The 24,941-nt window shown below is 32.4% G+C and overlaps 2 protein-coding genes and 1 long non-coding RNA gene across 4 annotated transcripts; 2 read left to right on the top strand and 1 right to left on the bottom strand.

Moving 5' to 3' along the window:
- Positions 1 to 1,584: 1,584 nt before the first annotated feature.
- LOC109617787 (uncharacterized) lies at positions 1,585 to 3,349 on the bottom strand. Of its 2 annotated transcripts, none has more exons than XR_002198815.3 (3): positions 3,292 to 3,349; positions 2,019 to 2,162; positions 1,585 to 1,835 (listed from the first exon to the last, which is right to left on the bottom strand). It is a non-coding gene; the product is annotated as an uncharacterized lncRNA (long non-coding RNA). The 2 variants fall into 2 exon arrangements; XR_010712638.1 differs by lacking the exon at positions 3,292 to 3,349 and adding an exon at positions 3,105 to 3,268.
- Positions 3,350 to 6,135: 2,786 nt separating this feature from the next.
- Positions 6,136 to 8,268, top strand: LOC105321667 (uncharacterized). The gene is made up of 3 exons (XM_034450308.2): positions 6,136 to 6,172; positions 7,275 to 7,385; positions 7,625 to 8,268. Exons 2-3 carry the CDS (start codon positions 7,283 to 7,285, stop codon positions 8,206 to 8,208), a joined length of 687 nt encoding a protein of 228 aa, XP_034306199.2. The 5' UTR covers positions 6,136 to 6,172; positions 7,275 to 7,282; the 3' UTR covers positions 8,209 to 8,268.
- Positions 8,269 to 16,103: 7,835 nt separating this feature from the next.
- On the top strand, positions 16,104 to 17,349 carry LOC105348973 (uncharacterized). The gene is made up of 3 exons (XM_020062606.3): positions 16,104 to 16,179; positions 16,540 to 16,620; positions 16,707 to 17,349. The coding sequence occupies exons 2-3, from the start codon at positions 16,548 to 16,550 to the stop codon at positions 17,285 to 17,287; spliced, it is 654 nt and encodes a 217-aa protein (XP_019918165.2). The 5' UTR covers positions 16,104 to 16,179; positions 16,540 to 16,547; the 3' UTR covers positions 17,288 to 17,349.
- The last annotated feature ends 7,592 nt before the right edge of the window (positions 17,350 to 24,941 follow it).

Genomic DNA, 24,941 nt, shown 5'->3' with positions numbered 1-24,941 from the left:
ATCTTAAGTTTCACGGACAAGTTATAACCAAGACTCAGTTATCAAAGGGTTTCTGCTCTAAAAGCTTGTCTGTCAAGTGCATGTGTAACATAATAGGCACCTTTTATACAGGTTTGATGAGGTTAGGACCAATAGTAACTTAGCTATTGATATCAAATGGCACATGCTCCTAAAACTTTAACCTGCTCCAAAAACCTTTACCTCCTCCAGAATTCAAAACGTATGGCTAAGATTAAGTTTTTAAGTCTGTCAAGTGCATAAGTATTATTTGACACACCATCCTGCCAAGTATTGCGAAGTTTAAAGTAGTAGTAATTGAGATAATGGTCATCAAAGGGCACCAGCTCCAAAAACGTTAACTTGCTCCAGCATCTGCAATTCATGTCCCAGATTCAGCATCCAAATCTTTAAGGTCCTAAGTAGGTCCAGATGGATCATCTATGCAAGGTTTTTAAATATATAGGACGAGTAATAAGTTAGATACAAGGCCTGCTACAAAAAGTTTAATTAAGTCCGGACGCTGACACCAAGGGTATAGCATGAGCTCCCCCGACTTTGTTTCAGTGAGCAAAAGACAAAATAGACCACAATGATGAGATGAGTAAAACCTGGTCGCAACATCAGATAGATTGATGACGGCCAATCTAGCAACTGTGTAATAAGAATACCCCAAGCTGGACTGAGGGCGAAGACGATATGAGCGGCAGCATCTGACCACACCTTAATCAAAACAGTTACTCCATAGTTCCCAATCCTTCTATCACAAACAATTTTATCAATATAACAACATTCTTTAATATAACTTAAAGTCAACAATAAAATATCCGAATCAGATATGAACTTGTCAGAACAAGCTTATTGAATGAAATGGCTTCTCCAAGCTTGTAAAAACGAGGGTTTATATTATGCCATTTGTTCCAGGAAGGGTAATTTCACGGAAAACGAGAATAACCAGCACTACGTATGGGAATACGGCTGCGACGTAGACCACCTACGAAGTACATATAGATGACACATTAGTGAACGCATGGTAATTCCTTTCCTTACTGAGAGACAAAATCTTTTGTTTTTCCTTGTTTATTTTGAATTTTAATTTTTTTTTCATAGAATTTGGTTAGGATGTATATATGACACAAGATGACTGCATCAAATGCGGTTATGTTTGCTTGGGACAGGACATTCAGCTTACTGTTTGAAACGTCAACAATATGATCTTATCAGTAGTATGTATTGTGTTGCAGAATAAAGTTGTAATTAACCTAAATCAATTCTGGCTAATGACCTTTTTTAAAATACAGGAATTGCTAATTCCAATTGCTTGTAATATTTCAAGTATGCATACACATTTTATGGAAATAGACTTTTCATGCAAACCACTTTTCAAGTAGATTTGACACCTTTGCTGAGAGCTGCAAATGTCATTATTCGAGCACACAAAAAGCATAAACTGATTTTCTACCTATGAACTCCAATGCTTTAAATACCTTTAGACTGATCGGGTACACAACACCTTAAAAAAAACCCAAAATACATTCTTACATAGATGCTAACAGTTTTATTGATAAAATATATTTTTACGTCGGTATTGGACAACTAATACTATATTAATGTAAAAGTCATAACGCAGTCTGAATTTCTGATGTTCAGCTTTATATTGCTTTATTACAAATGTCTCTTTACTTGAGGAATTCTGAGCGGGAGATGTCTGGTGACATTCTGGTTCAGTGGGTTGAGGTTCCGCTCACAGGACACAGTGACATTATAACAAATTTGTATGTAATACACCTGCCCCGAGACCTGCAGACACAGATTTGCCTCCTTGAAGTAGTATTAATCTAAAATCAAATACAACAAATGCTATAAAATCTGAAGGCTCTTCCAGAAGTTGAGAAACACGTGGGAGTTATCTTCCTTTTAAAGTATCAAAGATATATTTGACCATAATAAACTTTCAAAAACTTCCAATATACCAGGTCTTTGAAAACCTGGAACAGACTGTCCAATAATCTTTCACATACGTTCAGTGGCCAATTCCGGGTGGCATTTTTCCCATGGCAGCTCACTGGTGAAGGAGGTGAAGAGGTACAGGATACACTAGGCGATGATGACAGTGTATCCTGGGATACAATCCTTAATACACTGATCATTTCCATTGCCCATACCTGCATAATTCAGCATAAATCTGAAACTGCCTTAAGAGTTCTGCATATCTCAAAACAACGCATACATGTTTCTTATATTAATACAAGTAATAGTTATTGGGAACTGACGTTACATAAGTTTGATACAAAGAAATTGAGGTGGGTTTTTAATACTTATTAGAATGCTGATCTTGCCTGAATGGTTATGATCAATATTTATTAAACTTTGTTTTATAAACACACTGGCAAAAACAAATATACATTAAAACAGCTCTTAAATTCTTAATAACTGAGTTGGCATGGCATAAAGGTACAGGCAGTGTAAGTAATGAACTTTTTAGATATAGTGAAAAAATGACTTAATTGAGTTTTTTTCTTGATAATTCACTTTAAAGTATATTTGCTTCTGCAAATTAAACACTGCTGCAGTCAAATGATAAAGCTTTGTAATGTACATTTTATCATGTGTACTCAGACCTCTCCTATTATGAAGTAATAATTTCGGTCGGGCGTGATCAAATCTATCATAAAGCCCTTAATTGGATTTGATCACGCCCCGTCCGAAATTATTACCTCACAATAATCAAAGAATTATTCCTTATTTCGTATATAAATGCAATCAAACCCACATCCACGATTGTACCTGTGCCTGATAAAAAAAAAAGCATGATCCATGCTCTATTAATGCAATGCATTTAATATCTTTGACTTAACTCGTGACTGATCTTTTAATAACGTTCATGTCTGTACTCGTCAAAAAAGCAATATAACTTACATTCACGAATGAACATGTCATAGAAATGCATTCAAACCCACATCCACGATTGTACCTGTGCCTGATAAAAAAAAAAAGCATGATCCATGCTCTATTAATGCAATGCATTTAATATCTTTGACTTAACTCGTGACTGATCTTTTAACAACGTTCATGTCTGTACTCGTCAAAAAAGCAATATAACTTACATTCACGAATGAACATGTCATAGAAATGCATTCCAACCATCATCCACGATTGTACCTGTGCCTGATAAAAATAAAACCACGATCCATGTCCTATAAATGCAATGTATTTAATAACTTTGACTTTACTCGTGACTGATCCTTTAACAACGTTCATGTCTGAACTCGTCAAAAAAGCAATATAACTTACATCCACGAATGAACATGTCCTATAAATGCAATCCAACCATCATCCATGATTGTACCTGTGCCTGATCAAAAAAAAAAACCACGATCCATGTCCTATAAATGAAATGCATTTAATCATTCATGACTGTACTTGTCAAAAAAAAGCAATCTAACTCACATTCACGAATGTACCTGACCTATAAAATTAATGCAAAACTGCTTACATCCACGACTCTACCGTGCTTTATTAACAACGTCCACGAATGTACCTCTCTAATAAATGCAATACTACATACATCCATGACTGTATCCGCGATTCGTTAACAACATCCATGACTCTACTAGTCCCATGAATGCATTATAGCTTACATCGTACCCGTGCCTGATTAACAACACCCATGACTAAACCTGTGCCTGATTGAAAACATCTAAGACTGTACCTGTCATATCAATGCAATTATTTAGCCAAAACAGTTTGAAGTTTATGATTATTGAGATTTGGATGAATGGCGAAATCTTTGTTGAAGGAAATAATGATATCAATTAAGGCTGCCAATGGGAAAAAACGATGATAATATTGTTTGTGCATAGAATTCGTTATTATATATGCATAGTTTGATTGTTTTATAAATGGGTTTTTTTTTCAAGTGTCAATGAAGTGATTATAACATTGTTATGTGTTACAGATTGACAGGTTTGACATACAACTTATTTGACAAAAATTTAAAAATACATACATACCTGTAAAAGTAGTTTTAATAATATTTGGACATATTGGTCAGCTCATATAGATTCAAAGACTTAGTGAATAATGCAAAATAAGGTATATAAACTTGGTAATAATGATATTAGGATAAAGTGTTTCGCCATAAACCCACGTGTTTTGTTAATGACCTTTGTATAAATCTTTCATGTTTTTTCATGTTTTTATGAATCCAGCGTTTAATAATTTTAGATTATCAATTTTCGAGTTTTATTTTCCTCTTTTCTATTCTGAGTAAATATAATGCTTTTCGCACATATTAGGTATTTATGGCTTGTTTTCATTTCAAAACAAACATTTCATTGATCTTAATGCATAGGTGTCGGAACCAGGGGGGGGAGGGCTAGGGGGTCTTAGCCCCCCCCCCCCCTCCACTTTTTTTGCAAACGTAGACCTAACCATTGGGCACATAGCATCATAGAGGGTTTAGCCCCCCCCCCCCCCCCCACACACACACTTTTTATCGCCGGAAATATAGTTGTTCCTAAATTAACCTTGAAAGATTTAGAAAGTTTCAAGGAACTCCCCCCCCCCATTCGCAATATTTCTGAGGATTAGTCTAGCCCCCCCCCACTTTCAATTTGCTTCCGACGCCAGTGTAATGATAAGAATGTTACTATATTCCACAAAAGCATTGCAACGACCAAAAAACCCTTAAAAATATTTTCTTCTAACTTCAGAATGTAAAAATTAAAATTACACTGATCCTCAAAGATCATACGTTTTATTAAATTTCAAATCTTGAATTAAACTTTTTTTTCTTAAAATATTTTTTCAACACCCTTTAACGATCTGTTTCCTTATGTACATTTTTTTTTAAAAATCATTGTTTTATTTCCTCGTCTTAATGTTAAAGTAATTCTTGTTTATAAATAAACACATTAATTTGCATACGCAAATTCCGTCTTTTACAACCTCTTGGCCTGATAAGCTATAAATACCTACATTGATAGCAAAATATTCAAAGTATGAAATAATTCATCAAACAAACGTCAAAAATAAATTTATGTTGCAATGTATAAATACATAACATGTACAATTAACGTAAAAAAAAGAACGTCGCGATATTCTATTTCAATTTTATTTGACTTCCTAAATTTATCAGTTGAAATGTTAGGTAGTTTTTTGGGGGTTTTTGTTCAAATAGAACTATGATATTCCGGTATGTTCTCAAATGTGTAAGAGTTATGAATGAAATTTTATAAAACGTAATCATATATTTCCCTATGTTGATGTTAACGAATGGTTGCTAATGATCTCAAATTGTGTATGTTCTGAAGACATACTGTGAAGAGATTTCATTGGATAACATTTCTGTACCAATCAGAATCCTTCCTTAATTCAATTTTAAATTAAGCACTATATCGGCCTTTGTGATCAAACAATGACTTTTTGATAAACAAATACAAATAGTCTTCATAAAGATTGAGCATATACCTATCTTTTTAAATCGCTTCTCTATATCATGAACACGATATTTTACATGTATGAATTTGCACACCCAAAACACAAAAATAAAAGGTAAAAACAAAACAACTAGGCCAATAAACCAACATTAATTCAATTAATAAACGTCATTATACCCATAAATCATGCAAAGCACAAATTTATTGCACAAAATATTTGAAATGTCACAAGGGGTCAAATTAATTAACTAAATCAATTAAATGTTTTCGGTTTACCTATCGTGAGCATAGATGGAAAGATTACTGCTTCAATTTCAAACTTATTTTACAATTTTCCCCTGCATATTTGAAAAGTATCATTTCGCAACTATTTTCATTAAATTTAAGATAAGTGTTCATGTCCGTTTCGTGTTTTTTTTACTCAATTAATGCAAAAAATTCAATATATATAGAAACTGCAAGGCATTATGAATAATTCAGTAATGTCACATAATATTCCTTAATTGCGGTTATAAATTTCAAAGCAACCTAAACATAAATAATCCATCCAAAAGTATTAAGACTCCTTTAAACAATATTACCTTGAAACAAATTACAAATTCTCATCGCATAGGGGTTTTTATCACAAGTCACCTAAAAGTCAAAGTTCAAGAGATAATTAATAAGATGAAGAGTATAAAAGAGGCGATCATTTCTTGTTTCAGTATTCCAGTTTTTCCTTTCGGAATCAAAAGGTAAGATTTGCAATGATATTTACATGGTTATTTTCAGTAAGTGATTTTTACCGATAATCTTAACTATTGCAGATTCTCGATCTGTTTAAAATGGCCTTAACACTGATCAAATTACAAGTAAAAAATCAAAGTACTGACGGGAGTTGATTTTATCGATATCAATTTTTAAAATCAACTTATCTTGCGTGGCAATTAGTTTCTAGTCTGTATTTAAATTACGTACTTTTTTTTTAATATGAATTTTCATACGACTTTTCAGACAAGAATTTAGAAAAACCCCATATGAATCATGTTGTGTAATATTTAAAGATAGATTTCAAACTATGTATAAGTAATCGAAACAATTCTAAAAGCACTATTGATATTGAACTCCAGTTTCGTTCAACCATGCAGACTCTCAGCTCTCTCTGTTAATCTCCGACAAGCAAGAGAGCGTCTCTGTTTGTCGGAGATTTACGGAGACAGCCGAGCTTTTGGTTGAACGAGACTATATTAAACTCTGGCGTATAAATACATGAGGCTACATAAATATCTAAATTGTTCGTATTATATAAAATTTTACTATTTTCAAAGTGTTTATAGATAAGTTTCCTTGAAAAACAATGCTTCAGCATACATTACATCGAATTTTTCTATCATATTCAAGAACTAAGTAGTGTCAGCGTTGATGATTTGTGCTTAGGTCCAAATACTGTTTCACTTTCGGTTTGCCAGAGTGACTGCATAGGAGAGTTGATTAAAATCAACTCCCAAAAAAGTAAATTGCAGTTTTTAAGTTTCGATTTTAACTAGATTGATAATATCTTACACGTAAAACAACAAGTCAAAAATACTCTAATGTTTTATATCTAATGTAATTTTTTATTGCTAACGATTTGTATTTGTATAACAATTTTTAAAAATATATCCATGTACACAGTACTTTAGTTTTAAATATTATACACATGATTGTTCTCTTGTATTGAAAGTCCGTGTGGAAAAAATTCTAAGAGAAATTTGGGTTTTTTAAAATTAAAATGAAGTACATCGCAAGAAGTTAAACGTGTTCCTTCCTTTTCATTTTTTTTTTTAAATATTTCTAAAACAGTATTTTTAATTTTAGAAGCAACTATGAACGCCTTTGTGATTTTATCCGTGTTGGTGGCATCTTGCTACGCTGGGTACGACAAGAAACAAGTTGGAGGCCCATTCCCAGGCCCATACCCTTTACCAGGTAATCATCAAGTTGCATTTATATCTTCTGGTATCGCATATCATCAACGTATAATCTCGGAGGAAGTCAATGAAATATCATAATCTACTGTATATTTATGTGAAATAAAGTCGTCTTCAAAGTTTTGGTCAAAGAAAACTAATTCAGGATTTGATGTGCCATTTTACCCTAAGTGAATATGGTAATGATTAATTTTTACAGTATTAAAAGTCTTCTACATATAAAATATTCTATCGTAGGTGGTGGTCAAAAGCCAGGAACCTGTCCCTACATCTCTGAAGCTGGCTCCCTTGGAAACTATTGCTTCAATGATTATCAATGTCCAGGCCAACAAAAGTGTTGTTACGTATATTACTCTGCACAAAGAAGATGTCAAGTTCCCCAGGAACTTCAAAGACCTGGCCAGTGCCCTTACCATTACTTTGGACAACAATTTGGAACTGGATATTGCAACACTGATTGGCAATGCCAAAACGGATATAAATGTTGCAGTGGCGCTAATGGGGGCGTAAACACATGCAGAAGAGCTACGTACGGATACCAAGGAGGCGTTAACCCAGTCGGAGGTGGTGTTTACCCAGTCGGAGGTGGTGTTTACCCAGTCGGAGGGGGTGTTTACCCAGTCGGAGGAGGTGGTGTTTACCCAGTCGGAGGAGGTGGTGTTTACCCAGTCGGAGGAGGTGGTGTTTACCCAGTCGGAGGTGGTGTTTACCCAGTCGGAGGAGGTGGTGTTTACCCAGTCGGAGGAGGTGGTGTTTACCCAGTCGGAGGTGGCGTTTACCCTGGTAGTGTTTACCCAGGCCTTAAGAAGAAAGTCTATTAACCATCTCAACAATCTGTTTTTTCTACTCGTTAAATCGTAATAAATAATACTTCAGCAGAATTCTTTGTGCATGTTTGTCTATATAAAATCATCTTATACTATCATAGCATAATACATGACTCGGCAAACAAGGCGGATGCATGAACAATGCACCACAAGGTCAATAATTGATTTTTCTTAGACTATTCAAAAACTTGCAGCACGCCAATGACAGAAAATATATCATAAAAATATAAATATAGATATTGGAATTTGTTATTAGAAGATTTCTTAAGTTTGTCTTTTTTTTTTTAGGTTTAAATGATAACATTATTATTACTGTGATTTATCAGATTTAAAAAGGTGCACCCAGATAGTCGAAAAGAACAATAAAATGTAGCTGAATCTTTTTTCATGACTTTGATCATCCCTCAAGCGAAATGTTCAGTAAGCCGCTCAGTTACCTTTTTTCAGTCCCATTTTTTCACTTTAAAGATGACTGATTTGCAGGGAATTAAAATGTGGAAACTAAATTTAAAGATAATAGGTTTACAAGCTTGAATTTGTCGTGGTAATACATGGTGATACATACACTAGGCAAAATTGCTAACGCACAACTTACTATATCTTTGATTGTTTTTGATCTGAACGCAACAAAGATTGATTAGTATATTATCTTAACAGTTTATTATGATACAGAAAATGAAACATCATTTGTTGCAAACTTATTGACCAGTTGCTTTGAGTACTGTTCATGAAACATTGGTACCCCCATTATGTGATTCACATATCAATATCGGGTGTGGGCTCCATTTGCTCGGATAAATGCGATGTGTATGTCTTGTCGCCTAGTATTTACGCGGCACTTCGGAATTCTTGCTCGGTCCCTTACACTTCCGGTTTGTACAAATTTCCGGTACAACCATGCAATTGACGTGTGGTGCCTTTTAAACACTGTCGCTACCTAAAACGACATTGTTTTTATTTGATAAGTATGCTGCGTCATGTTTTAGCCAATATCACCGGTAATTGTTATATTATTAACATATTTTCTAACCTCACTAAAGGAGCATCTTGCAGAGCCATACCAACTACTCTGCCCTGCCACGCTCTTTTGTGGTCAAACGCGCCATACCGCCATACCCGTCAAGTTTTTGTGAGGTTTTAGTAATGCATGCATCAATTATAAGATCACAAAAAAAAGTAAAGATTTATCTATCCAAAAGAAGTGTGAGCACGATTTGAGCATTTCTAAAGAACAGTTACGCTACGGTTAACATTGCATCCATTTATCCGTTTGTGCATTTAAATGTCTTATTTATAATTAAGGTCACCTATTTAAACATTGAAAACATCTTTTAAAAATTTTAGGATGTAAATATTATTTTATTTTAAATAATGCGTTAGCACTTTTGTCTAGTGTACATACGTGGTAGTACATCTGACGAACTGATGGATTCGAACTCATGGTCTGCGTTTCACAAACCCGATACTTTAACCAATGATCTTTAACGATATACTACCAAATCGAATCATACCAAGACTTTACAAAAACATTTAAATCGTCATCTTGAGACGCAGTGTGTTAAAAAGTGTAAGTCTAGATGTAGTTAGGTACTTTAAAGTACCTTCCTTTTGTCACACTCCCTCATCTCACATTTCTTTCCTCAATTCGTGGTTCGGATGATTCTCCAATCACACAATGTTATGTCTAAAGTTTTCAGTTTTAGCCAATGTTGCAAGTCATTCCGTTGGTTTGCTTTAAGTTCACTTGACGGCTCATCGGCCGGATATGTACAGTGATGTTTACAATCAGCGCCCAGCTTTTCAGCAAATTCTAGAATACCAGTAGAGTTTTCAATAGCTTGCTGGGTTGTTCAATAAGGTATACAAGTTGTTCAGTCAGGTATCATATTAGATTTGAATTTAAGTCATGTAATTACGTGACATCAAGAAAGTGAGTTATATATAGCAATTATGTACACTTTTTGAGGTTTGAGATTTGAGAGTCGAACTATTTTGGTTAAGAATGTATTTTCTACATAATTTATCCAACAGCATTGTTTTAGTTTGAATATTAAAACTAAGCAGTCTTGGCGCAAAAATACTTTTAGTGTTCTTCATGTACCATCAATTGATGAACTAAAATGTACATTAAAAAATCATATTTTTCATCTTTTACTTGAAAGTTTCACTTGAAGTTTTCCTTTTGTTCCTTCAGAAATGACTTTTGAATAACATGTAACAAATATTTTCCACAAAATACTGAGCAGAACTGATACACTAAAATCCAGCGCTAATGTTCTTTTGAAAAGACTAAGAATAGATAACTAATAATTGGAGAAAGTGTTCTAGTCTCGAGGCTTTTTTGTGCAATATGAATGGATAGCAATCTACACTGGAGCAACCACAAGACCTAGATTGATGTGTTACCCTGCTGACCAAATTGAATACAAGTTTGAGCAATCCAGCAGGCTATTGAAAACTCTACAGGAATTCTGTTATTTGCTGTAAAGTGAGTTGTCCAGTAGTCAGTCCGCTATCTGGTTGTTATAAAGACAGTAAAGTGATGAAGTTTATTGTTACCGCCCACCCTATAGCTAGGCAAAGATATTCTTAAGTTTAAAGGCAGAAATAATTTTATGTTTCTAATGGATTGTTTTAACTCACCTTGTATGTACACTTTGCTGTGCACGTTGCTGTACATGTCGCTGTTAAATAACGAATTTCAAATGATGTTGTGATATGTGATACCTGTCCATTGATAACCAATTTATACTCTATTTTCATATACGATGTACAGTTTTAATACAGTAGCTTCTGCAACACCGAGAAGCTTTGAAATGCTGAGTCCTGATTACATATTTTTTAAAACAAAAATTGCCTCTGTTCTCCCTTTTTCCATTTTGCCCTTTTTTTGTTTATTTTTTTAAAATAGAGATGTTGTTTTTTCTCATTCACATGATAGTGTTTTTGTGCATTTACATGTTGAATACAAAAGCTATATCGAAAGAAATATCAAAACAATAACAAATAAAGGAAATTTCAATCTGACTTTTGTTTTAGTTATATTTTTATAAACCTTCTCCTCTACTGCATAATTTTAGCTGTGCAGAAACATGATATCTCGCTCTATACAACTGTACAACTAAAAAGGATTATGCATTTAGCTTTAAAACACATGTATAGAAACTCGTGAATTATAAAAAAAAAAAAGTCGAACTTTATATCCTGAATATTGATTGCATGGTTTATTCTTTCCTAACCAGGTTTTTCCAAAATGACATTTTTAACATTATAAGAAAAAGGTTCCCAAAAACTTCTTCTGGTTTTCATTTAAAATAATGTTCTAATCAATCATAAGCCTTTGATTAATTTACTTTCTACTGTGGTATTTTATGTCATTAATTTTTTTTTGTAATTTATTGTTACTAATGATTTTTTAACATAAACATTTGCACTAGTGGTTTCTCTGCTTAATGTTTGGAAGCACTAAATCTTAATACAAATGGCGTTCACTACTTATAAAAACTCACACTCTTTTTCATTAATTAGTCATAAAAACCCTATTTTCTGTTTTCTTTTGTGTAGGATAAATTTTGATATCTAAGTCAATGAAAACTGTCAGAATATTTTTTTTTTTTTAATTTAAAAGAATAGTTTTTAAATCAACGCATTTGGTTTATAAACACAGACAAAAATATTTCAACACAGTATATTTTAAAGTGTGAGGGCAATAACTTATCTGTTCTGAGAATAATTAACTTTAAACATTTCCTTATTTAATAAAAAAAAAAGCAGCAAAAGTATACATATATATTTAATTTATGTTTACTAACAGATAAAGGATGCATACCCGGCATATTACAAAAACTAAGAATATAACTAAACTGTTTTGGGAATGGTTAACTAAAACATGTCCTAAATCACACATTACATAGAGAATAATACATACCATTTTCCATATCACGGCTTGTATCAGCCCAAGACTCCAATGTCAGCCGGAGGGCCGAAGGCCCGAGGGATGATATTGGTCGAGGGCTGATACAAGCTGTGATATGGAAAAGGATATGTATTAGTAAAAATAAATTCTTAGTAATAAAATTTCAAAAGCTATCGACTTGAACAAATTTATTTTACCTTTTACTTGAAAAAAGTCTGTACAAGTACATGTTTTTAATAAAAAAAAATGAGTTCTAATTGTTTAAACAAATACAGAGCTACAGAACAGAATTTCCTCAGGTTTTAAAATTTGACTTCTTCAAAACATTTGCTAGCATTTGAAGTTTTAAATTGCACTTAAAAATGTCGACTGTAAAAAATGTTTAATCTATTTTTGAAAACATACAAAAATACCGAGGCGAAAAAAGGCAGAGGAGTTCCGCAAGGGGTGTGATACGGATCAGTATCAACCCTGGAAGGCTGATAACCTGTATCAGCTCCGGAGGCAAAAAAACCTGTATTTATTACTAAGTATGTAATAAAATACATTACATGAGTTTATAAGGTTGATCAATATTAAAGATCCGACTTAAAGATATCGATAACCTTTCTTGTTGGCAAACATGCTTGACATGTTTGCTTCAAATATAATGCTTTCAATTCCTGCAATTGCGTATCGACAATATTTATGACTCATTAAATTTTACAAGTGCATTTATTAAGGACATAAATTGTTTGAACTTCTGTTAATAATGAAATTGTGATGAACGTATCTGCTTAAACCTTCGGTCACATTTTAATTAGAAAATGTCCAAGTTGCATAATGCACTTTTTATTTAAATGTTCGTCAACATAAAATGTAAAGTGCACAGTTATAAAATTATTTGATCCATATTAGCCCTAGATTCAATAAATTTTGACGCATTACAGAAATGTGTACTTATACAAATATTTTGTTTGCTTTTAATCTATAAATATCAATTCTAAAACAATCTATCCGGTATTAAATTTGTTTTCAATAGGTTTTTTTTTCTTTTTTCCAATGATTAAATGCATTTTCCACCAAAGCATTTATTGGTAATCTCAGTATTCATGTTTCTTCCTTAAAAAAAACTTGCTTGTTCCTATAGACTGAATATAATATTTATCAATTAACTACTGCTTAGGTCCTAACATTTTTGAAATTTTCTCCTAATAAGTCATTTTCTACTCTAAAATGCTTCGAATAAATGTCAGTCAGATTATTTTACACATGATGGATATTCAAGGTTAGAAAATTAGGTCCTTATATGGATCAGATACCTTAAAGGGACATGGTCACGATTTTAGTCAAAAATTATTATTTCCGATTTTAATATTTACAATGCTTCAGAAAGGCCTTTTTAATGGGCAACCGAAATTTGAGTGTCATTTGTTGTGTCATAAGCGAGTTACAGAGCTTGAAATTCTTTGTAATGTAAACAAAGCGTTTGTTTACACTTTGAAAGTTGCAGTAAAAAATTCAGTTTTAAACCTAAAACGAATGCATTAAACGTTAGGAACTGTTTATCTATGCTTAACATAAATAAATAGATAGACAAATAAGCTGGAAAAAGATTTTTTACTAGTATATTGAACCTATGTAAACAAAAACAGGGCACGAGCCTTGTTTACATGACAAAGAATTGTAAGCCCTGTATCTTGCTTATAAATCTACGAGTGACTCTCAAATTTTATTTTATCATTCATTTAGAAATGCATTTCTAAAGCATTGTAAATAGTTAAAACATAAAAATAGAATTTGACAAAAAACGTGACCACGCCCCTTTTAGAGAGCTGGATGGTCATATTCATTTAGAGCTTTATTGAAATCCTTTAAAAGGGGAGCTCAGTATTGAGATAAAGGACAATTCTAAAATTTTAAAACCGATAGTTTTGGGTCTGGAATATCAGATTTAAAAATTTATGGTAAATCTGGTGGTTACTTTCTTGACTGCCTCCTTAAATCAGCAAACAAAAAAAACACATGGAATAAAACAAAATTGATGGTAATTGACCTTTAAAGGCATAATGTGTATATATATATATATATATATATATATATATATATATATATATATATATATATATATATATATATATATATATATATATATATATATATTTATCACATGTTTATCCCAATATACGGTGGATATCACTCATGGGATAAATTTTTGATATTCCACTGTGTGTTCTTACGCCACGTGACGTCATAGTTAATCATTACGTAGGTTTAGACGGTTGATTGACGTAGAATGAAAAAGTAAATAATTAATTCAGTTGAGGGGTGTTGAGATATAAATTTTAAACATTTAATGTTGTTTCAGTTATTTGTCATGAATTCATAAAAAAAAATGTTCGAAAATGAATGTATGTTTGTTATACTTTAAGGAACTTTTTTTCCATGCGTAACGTTGTTGACGTGTTGTAAATAATGTGTTGTGCGGCTCACAATCACAATTTTTACAGAAAAAGTTGGGATTAACAAAATACTTCGTAAAACATGTGATAAAAAGAATCTCTCATGATTTGCGATGGTATATGATTTTTATCCAACTCGTTGTGTGTTTTTTATCCCCTCGCCAAGGCTCGGGGATAGAAAACACACAACTCGTTGGATAAAAATCATATACCATCGCAAATCATGAGAGATCCTATATATATATATATATATATTCTACAATAATTATTTTTATCACATGTTTATCCCAATATACGGTGGATATCACTCATGGGATAAATTTTTGATATTCCACTGTGTGTTCTTACGCCACGTGACGTCATAGTTAATCATTACGTAGGTTTAGACGGTTGATTGACGTAGAAGAATGAAAAAGTAAATAATTAATTCAGTTGAGGGGTGTTGAGATATAAATTTGAAACATTTAATGTTGTTTCAGTTATTTGTCATGAATTCATAAAAAAATGTTCGAAAATGAATGTCTGTTTGTTAAACTTTAAGGAACTTTTTTTCCATGCGTAACGTTGTTGACGTGTTGTAAATAATATGTTGTGCGGCTCACAATCACAATTTTTACAGAAAAAGTTGGGATAAAAAAAATACTTGGTAAAACATGTGATAAAAAGAATCTCTCATGATTTGCGATGGTATATGATTTTTATCCAACTCGTTGTGTGTTTTCTATCCCCTCGCCAAGGCTCGGGGATAGAAAACACACAACTCGTTGGATAAAAATCATATACCATCACAAATCATGAGAGATCCTATATTAATCTATGTTAATAAATTTCTTCAATTCATCAACAACTTTTTGGGGGGTTTTTTATCTTAATATTTTGGTTCATCGATGCGATGTGTATAACTTCTGCCAAATACACATAATATCACGAAATACAGGTGGTGTGTCTTGAAACAGAAAATTATTAAGAAAAATTAAAGTTACCGACAATGTTTCTAACGTTGGTTAATAATACTCTCGAATTCACAGTGTTATTCTATAATTCATATAATTTAATTTATAAAAAGGTGCATATCTGTATTTGTTTCTTTGGTGAAATCCAAAAGCTGTATAAAATTGTATATATTTCATCAACACTTGATATTTAGTAGTTATTTACAAAAAAAAATGACTAAATGACTGACAGGCTAAAACTGTCATTTTTATTCAAAAGTGATAGAATCATAGCTATAAATTTTGGTTATATTCATTAAAAAAATCTGAAATATATTCCCTCTTCCTTATATGATGAAGGAATAGCTAAAAACAATAGACCACATCTAAATGTCGATGAAACTTTCACGGTATCACGTGATATTTATCAGCAAAAAAAATTAAAGTGGAAACGTTTTATAATTACAATAAAAAAAACAAGTCAATCAGAGTATCTTTTTTATATAATGTTTAATCATTTCCGTCTAATTAATATGCTTCTGAGGCTAATAGATGATCGATCCTCAATCTCTCTGACAGATAAGTCACCCAATGTGTGCATTTTCCGTGGCAATTGCAAGGTATAAAAGCTCTGCAGTCTCCCCTTAGTGTTGTACGTCTACTACTGGAACACACGGTAAGTTTCTTCAGACAATTTCCGTTAAGCAAATAAGTTTTCTTAAATAATTAATGTTACAAGAAACCTTATTTTGAACAATTTTAAATTTGATGCATAGAAACTTCTAGAAGTTTGATTCATTTTGAGAAAAAGAGGGAGAATGTTTCGGAATATATCATAATCGGTATGAGTTTGTGGTAGAACATAATTTGTTAATTTGATAAACTGAATGATTTCTTTCATCAAAATGCTCTTACTTCATCTCTCTCTCTCTCTCTCTCTCTCTCTCTCTCTCTCTCTCTCTCTCAGTGTGTAGGTATTTCCTAAATCAACATTAGAGTTATCCACATATAGAATGTTCATTTCTTTTCTTTTTAGAAATCGTCATGAACACCCTAGTCGTCTTCTCTGTCTTGGTTGCTTCATGCTTTGCCGGCTATGACAAGAGACCCCAAGGGGGTAAGATCAAAAACAGTGTCTATCAAATCAACGGTTTAGAAAAAAAAATAAAGAAGAAGGTATTACAATTTCATTTTTTTTTACAGGCTACAAATATGGAACTTGCCCTTACTTCATAGACTATGGTGGAGTTGGACAATCTTGCTTTTCGGATTACCACTGCCCTGGCGCCCAGAAATGCTGCAACTACAGATGCCAAGTTCCTCTAGAAGCACAAAGGTATGGTAGCTGCCCAAACAATCCAGCCAGCCCAGGAACTGGACAATACTGCAACACAGACAGAGATTGTTACTACAACCAGAAATGTTGTACCGGTATTTACGGCACCGTCAACACATGCAAGTACGTTGGCTATCACGGATATAATGGACCAAATGTATTCGGTTCCGGTCAATTCGGAGGCAACCTGAATGGCCTCCCGGTGGGACCTTTTGGCACAGGACTAGGACAATCCGTTGTATTTGATGACGATTTCAGTGGAGTTGGCGTTCCCGCTTTGGGAGGCGGAGTTCCCGTTTTGGGAGGCGGAGTTCCCGCTTTGGGAGGCGGCGTTCCCTTTTTAGGAGGAGTTTCCCCTGTGGGAGGTGCTCCTCTTTTTGGAGGAGTCCCCGCTGTAGGCGGTGTTCCAAGCTTTGGTCCAGTAGTACCAAGAAAGAAGACCTATTAACAACGTACGCCTTAAACATGTCCTTTCTGTCTTAGTTCTCAATAAACCATATCAGCATTTTATTATATTCTTTATTCTTTCTTTTCCTGGTTTTTTTTTTAACATAAGACTGATTATCAACCTTTATTTTTGTTGTTTTTTTATATATTAAAATAAGTACGTCGGAACTTTTTTTGCGAAATCCGTAGAAGATATTGAATAAAAAGTTTCTCAAATCAAGAGCAATGTATACTCTATATTTGTATTTTCGTGTTTAAATAATGAAAGTATCAAGCAATTTTTCGTTGACAAAGGTGTAAAATAAAAACGTTAACAATTTTTTAAACATATCGTTAGTGTAAACTTCCAACAAAATCAAAGTAATATGCACATCTCTGTTATATTTGTACAATCGATCTGCAAAATATCAACTTCCTATTTTTAAACTGCATTTATCCGTGAAATAGGGGTACATGTACCCTTTTGGCAGCCACCCGCCCCTTCACCCCCGCAATTTTCATGTCAATAATTGGATTTTTCTTTCGAAAAAACACATATACAAAACTAGGCAAAAATATTTTTTCATGTCCTTAACATTGTCTGTATATAAATGAAACTTCAATAAACATAGTTGTATCATTCTTATCTTAGTGCAAATTTACCGTATCGTTTACTCAGCATTTACATAATAAAGGGCCATTGCGAAGCACAATGCACCTTCTTTACTTCTAAAACTTTAATGTTAATTAACATAGCCAACTATATGACAGTTTACCTTTTCAAAAACGCAATTTTGAATCTGTTCCTTCTAGTATCGCATCTTTACATCTTTAAACTCTATCAAAAAGAGAGAGAAATTAAAAGCATCAGATTCTATTTTTTTTTTTTGCTCTTCTTAAAATACATGCATATGTGTCACGTGTATGAATCATTTCATTTTCTTCCAAACAATGAAACTACAGACCAAAAACCTTGTCCATTATAAACTACAGCATCGTGATTTTCTTCTATTGGTACAAGGATCTGTAATCACACATTTCGAATCTGAATATGTCCAGACCATAATTGTGGCATTATATACAGAGCCTTTACCTACACCACTCCCAAAAGACACGTTTAAGTGTGCGTTAAGTAGGTCAAAATGGCGATTCAAAATGGCAGACGGCCAATCTTCAAAATGTTCTCTTAAAGTCTCTTCAATGGGTGAAATAATGACAAACACTAATGAATTGATCCAAAATAGTATTTCATCATATCCAATATGTGGTGAGTCTTACCAATTATGCTGGCTTTCCACAAATGTGGTTAATTAGGTCAAAGTGGCGATTTAAAATGGCGGATAACAAAATTTGGTTAATTCGTCTACTATTTCTGAAATGGACATAAAGCGTGAGACAAACAATAAATATTCAGTCCAGCTAAGTTTTAAATCATAACTTATGTGTGGATAGTCAGGAATAATTTGCCATTTTCAAGAAAATGTCGCAAATTGTCTAAAAAAGAATGGCGATTCATAACGGTGGACATCCAGATTTTATATTTTTCCCTTTAGTTTCTTATATGGTGAAAAAGCGAGAAAGAAACAATTATAATTTTTCAAATAATTCTTTAAATCATAAATAAGGTGTGCTAAGTCGGAGGAATCATGCTGGTTTTCACTAAAGCAATGCTTTTCATGTCAAAATGGCGGACAGCCAGATTTCATATTTTTTTCTTCAAAGTTTCTTAAAACAGAAAAAAGCATGAGACCAACCAGTTTAATTTGGTCCAGCAAAGTTTATCAATATAACTAGGACAAGCTGAGTCTTAAGAAATATGTTAGCTATGACGGAAATTCCTTAAAATAGGTCAAAATGGCGATTTAAAATGGCCTACAGCCAGATTTCATCATTTTTTTAACAAGAAACAAAGTATTAAAACAATTATAGTCCAATCCAACAAAAAGTTTTTATTCATAATTAGGGAATACTGAGTTTGCTAATATATGCTTACTTTTACAAAAATTGCGTTATTTGGGTCAAAATGGCGTTTCAAAATGGCCGACAGCCAGAATTCATAATTCTCTTTCAAAGCCGTTTACAGGGATGAAACGTGTAAGTATTACATTATACAAATATGCACATGAAAAATTAGATTGGAACACTTTAACGAAGAACAAGAACAGTTCCATATTTTAATTTTTTCCGTTTTGTCTTATTAAGGCGTATACCGGTATCTTATTTAAACATTCTGTGTTCATGCTTTTCAATATCCGTCTTGTTCATAAACCTTTCTGGGGTTTTTAAAATTATACTTTATGTACCGATTTCTTCGACCTGCAAGTTCGTGAAATACAACAAATGCTTACAAAGCAAAGATTGAGAGAGGAGAAATATTTCTGCACTATAAAACTGGAGTTTTTAGGCTTTATAGACATCGATGGCAAAACCTTATATGATAACGGAGATACAATCAGGTACTTAGGAACAGTGTACGGCATGAAGAACTATTCTAGTATTTGTCTGTCTCTTCCTTTAATACATTTCCAGCAAATAAATCTAACTAATATATCATGATATACACTGGAAAAGCTCGTGATTCAAAATGAGTCGAGATCAACATATCGTCCAGCTTTATATATTAGTGATAAGTATGCGCAAAATGTTTTAGGCAACTCAAAGAATTTTACTCATTTTAACATCACTTGGGACAATTTATATATTGTAAAAGGAATCAAGCTGTCTATGTCTTCGTTAAAGATAAAAGAACCTCTTGCAAAATTGTTAAAATATGTTTGGCCAAATGTGCTGAGGAAAGTATAGCAATGCGTGTCCATATTCAGAGGCAAAGTTGAGGCTTTTTTATGCTAGAACATGTCATTGTTAATTTGCAACTTATCCTCACAACAAAGTTTGCTGATGGATGTATGAACCTCTTTAAAGCCAATAAACATCCCTGTCAATGTTGTTCAAGATAAAATGTTCCATTTTATAGAGCTTTGAATTAGCATTTGGTTCATTTCATTCACTGATATGGCGTGACACAACTTCTTATTTCTACAGCATATCGAGAAAATCGACATAATAAATGAACAGAAACAAGTATGAAAATGGGAATTTACTGACCAGAAAATCAAATAGTTTGAGAAGTTCTTTAGTTATATGGATAACCAAGACACATTGCCCACTGAGACGGTTTAATTTTCTTTCTTCCTAAAATCAAAGCCCGGGAATATGTCCCAACTTGGGATTTGCCTTACGTTGCTTATGACACAAACACACACCAAGGTAATGGAAGGGAGACAGGCATATATAAGCATGCCCATATTACCATGCCCAGCCGAGATGGGATAATAAAATTTAGTGATGGATGTTTGTTGCTGGAACTAATGACCTTAAGATCTTATACCTAAAGCTTTCTTAGATTTGATAGCTTGCAACTGCTCCACAGGTTGCAGAACCTGTATGCGTGAATGTAAACGTGCCTACTTCCCGGGTAAAGACATTTGCAAATTTCAATCACAATATTATCATTTTAAAAAAAATTGTATAAATAACATAATTATATACTGTAGCTTAATTAGGGAAAACAGAATGGGTTTTTTTTCCAAATTAAAAGCTGGGGGGGGGGGGGGGGTTCTATTAATACAAGTGTTCAAATTTGATTGTCAGTTACATCATTAGTATTGGAATTATGATATTCAAACATTTTCCCCATTTAAGATGCCTTTAGTAGTCTATATAGAGATCAATGAAATTTAGTTACTAGTAAACACCAATTTGAATTGCCATTTTGACAAAATTAACGTCATTGCAAACACATTTAATCAAACTTGACACTACCTAATTATGATAAATATGTTTGCTAGACCAATATGTGATTTTGTATTGTTATTTATTTATTTTTTCCATTAAAGAGACTATGAGACGAAAAATGATGAAATCTGGCTGTCCACCATTTTTAACTGTTTATCGCGATCAACATATTTTGTTGGACTCAACACACCTTAGTTATGATAAAATGCTGTGCTGAACCAATTTATCATCGTTTGTTACCTCAATTTTTAAGAGAATTAAAGAATTTGCCTGTCGACCATTTTGACCGCCATTTTGATCTAATTAGCGCCATTTCTGTCATAGCAAGCATATTTATAGTTTAAGAAATATTTTATCCAAAATATACATATAAGTATATAAACGAATCTGAATTGAACAGCAGGCAAAAATAGTCTATATTAGTTCTCTCCATCTGAGATTAAGGTATAAATATTTATAATACTAATAGTATATACTTTCCAAAGATTTACAGGAGTATCCACATCTTAGACATTTTGATGATTCAACTAAATCATGATTATACAAGACTGCATTAAGGTTACTTGAAAAATTTCTTCACTGGCAATGAAGTATATTGAATTTTTTTTGTCCATGGTTGTATAATTTAGATTTTATTTTTTCTACAAGTTTATTGTTTTGCAAGCCTAGCTTAAATTTTGCTATACTTGTTGCAGATTTTAAACCGTTTGGCAAAGCATATTTTTTGGACTAAGCACGTCTAATGCAAAAATAACTTTGTTGGATTGAATTATTATTGTTTTTTATGCGTTCACCCAAGTTTAAATTTTTTAGGAAAACAATTATAAAATCTGGCTGTCTGCCATTTTGATTTGCCATGTTGACCTAATTAACGCTTTTTGGGGAAGGCCACCAAATTTTTTAAAACTAAGCACACTTTAGATATGATAAAATACTAAGCTGGATCATTTCATTATTGTTTGTCAATAATAAAAAGACTTTATATATATATATATATATATATATATATATATATATATATATATATATATATATTATATATATATATATATATATTATATATATATATATATATATATATATATATATATATATATATATATATATATATATATATATATATATATATTTGGTTGTCCGCCATTTTGAATCGCCATTTTGAGCTACTTAACGCCATTTTCATGAAGGCCAGCATATTTTTTTGGAATCAGCACACTTAAATTATGTTTAAAAACCATGCTGGACCAAATAATAATTATTTTGCCGTTAAAAGTTTTTTTCGACTAACTCGGACTAGACTAAAATATAAAAAAAATGTTAATATATTCTTTATTTCACAATATAGAATAATAAGGTTTGAATGGTCGTCGTAACTGTTTAATTTTTCATTTCATAAGTATTTTATTCAAGTATATAAGAATACATGAATTGGATCGAACAGGAGGCGCAATGCCTATATAATATGTTTTTTCCTACAATCAAGGTACGTGTATAATATTAATATACAGTTTTACACAGAATGTGTTATCATTGTCATGCATTTCAATTTTGTATAATAGGTCAATATCATAATTAGCATTGGAAGGAGGTACAACAAAAGGACAAAAAATATATATATTTAAAAGACTGTAAATACTTCAATTCACAATATAGAATAACAAGGAGCTGATGGATGTGACCAGTTTTAGACTACATATATCAATAATATAACTAGAGTTTTCTGTAGAAAGATTAGGACTAGATAAATCAGTTCTAGAACATGAATACTGGGATTCTGTCTATACAAAATAATAGTTAGGGGCTAATTAACATATCCTCTTGAAATTTCCAGTTGGATTTGATGGGGAATTTGTTGACCATTCAGTCCCCTTTAGGTAAGTTTATATATTTTATATATATTTCTTTTTTTTTACAAAGACATACACAAAGATTTGTCGACAAAAGTATTGAAGCATTAAGATTAAGATACATTTATTGAAATATGGAATTCCGCCTTTTCCATCAACGTGAAATATATTTGACACCTAAGGTTCTGACACCTAACATTTTAATTTTCTCTTTAATAATGATTTAATTTTGAATTAAGGTGATATTTTTTTCGTTTCTAGCGACCGGCATTCCTTATGCTGTCTCAACACAACGCCTACGGATGACGCCTCTGCGCTGCATGGTTGTTATTTTCCTTTCCTTTCATTTATATGGTAATTTGCTAATGTTTGTTTTGTTCATTAGTATCTGTATGCTGTTTATAATGAATGCTAAAAATTTTTACAAAGAACAATCGTGCAATTGAGTTTCGCAAATGCATCTGTATTAAGACTATGGAAAGGAACCAAACATTTAATCAAGATCATTGGATTAGAAAAGACAAAGGAGTAAGTTTATCAGCAGCAAAAAAAATAACCTTGACGGCAAATAGTAAGAGCAAATTTGATTCTGCCGCAGAGCACTTCATTAGGGGAGGAATGTTCATCAACTTTAAAGAAATTGTTGATTGATATCCACAAATCATTAAAAAACCACAGTGTCACAATAGGTTAACGTTAATGAATATATCTGCCTGGCGGATTAAATGATTCACTTTTCAAGTATATGTACATAATGATTATTGAACACAATTAGACATTAACAATGGAGATAAATCAATCAACATGCATAAAGAGTAACGCTAGGTTAATGATAACACATTTATCATTTGGCTGTTCTTTTTAACATGTACTTTAAGATTTTATCAGTGTGTGATTAGAAAACTTTAGAATGTGTATTAGCATATGAAATTCAAAAGGGGTACAGTCATAATTATCAAATTACTTTGTATTGTAAAAGTGTTTTGAATAATGTAGAAGTTCGTGCAAAAATAATTGCCGACGGCTACAATTGATCCTCATTTCACACTTTCAACCTTAGCACAAGTAGGTTATACAAGAGGTCTGTTGGCTATATATACCAAACTTACAAATGTACTTAGGTAGTCAACCAGCTTCCATAATTCTGGACAACAATTCAATTAAACAACAAATTCATTCTAAATGCATCGCATTAAGTTTAAGGATTCGTTTTCTATTGATTTTGGTATCGTTTTTATAACCCAATGAGTCCGTTTGCTCATATTCCCCCAACGCCAATGCTGTTGATACAATAAAATATGAATATGAGGAAGTTCTGGGAACAACAATTTTTAAATTCTTTGAAAATTCTTTTTGAATATCAAATTGGAGAAAAATAATACAATTTTACAAAAAAAAAATAAAAAATAATACTTGTATTACAGTTTTTACTGAATGACTTCCTATCTTATCATTTAAAATAAGTTTATCTTCCATTCGGTTTGTGGTCATTTGCAAATCTTAAAGAAAGCTTTAAAAACTTTAAAGCGTTTTTAAACAAGATTTATTCTTCAAAACTTGTCACCTCCAATTACAGTTACCATCATTTCTGCGTTCAGCAGACTTTTTTTTCTAAAATATAATTATTTCTGACAGGTCTCTACTCCTACCCCACCCCCACCCCCTCCTACAACAGTTGTGGGCCATTCACTGCAAATAATTTTACACAAAAAATATCATCCTAGCTTTCCACGGTATTGATAATAAACATCTTTTCGTTCAAACTCATTTGAAAGTTGTTGTGTGAAATTGAACACTACCCTGATCCCTCTCACACACACACACACACAAGCGCGCAATTTATTGTTATTTTGGACGAATTATAAAGGAGTGATTGTATATTAATTTAATTTCATTTTCTTCGAACTGGCTTGTTTCCATATCATTTTAATATGATAATATCGTCCATTTTCTTTCAGAGAGCTTTTTTTACCTTAATTTTGATTTTCGAAATTGTAGTCAAGCAGCCAAACGCTAATATTTTTGACCATGTCC

This window comes from Magallana gigas, chromosome 4, assembly GCF_963853765.1.
Source record: "Magallana gigas chromosome 4, xbMagGiga1.1, whole genome shotgun sequence".
NCBI classification, from domain to species: domain Eukaryota; kingdom Metazoa; phylum Mollusca; class Bivalvia; order Ostreida; family Ostreidae; genus Magallana; species Magallana gigas.
This window is presented reverse-complemented; position numbering and strand designations above follow the sequence as displayed.

Bases quoted from the DNA above. Each gene is read 5' to 3' on its own strand.
- LOC105321667 (XM_034450308.2), top strand. From the start codon at position 7,283: ATGAACGCCTTTGTGATTTTATCCGTGTTGGTGGCATCTTGCTACGCT. The intron at 7,386-7,624 runs GTAATCATCAAG...ATTCTATCGTAG, and splicing joins AGGCCCATACCCTTTACCAG to GTGGTGGTCAAAAGCCAGGA.
- LOC105348973 (XM_020062606.3), top strand. From the start codon at position 16,548: ATGAACACCCTAGTCGTCTTCTCTGTCTTGGTTGCTTCATGCTTTGCC. The intron at 16,621-16,706 runs GTAAGATCAAAA...TTTTTTTTACAG, and splicing joins TGACAAGAGACCCCAAGGGG to GCTACAAATATGGAACTTGC.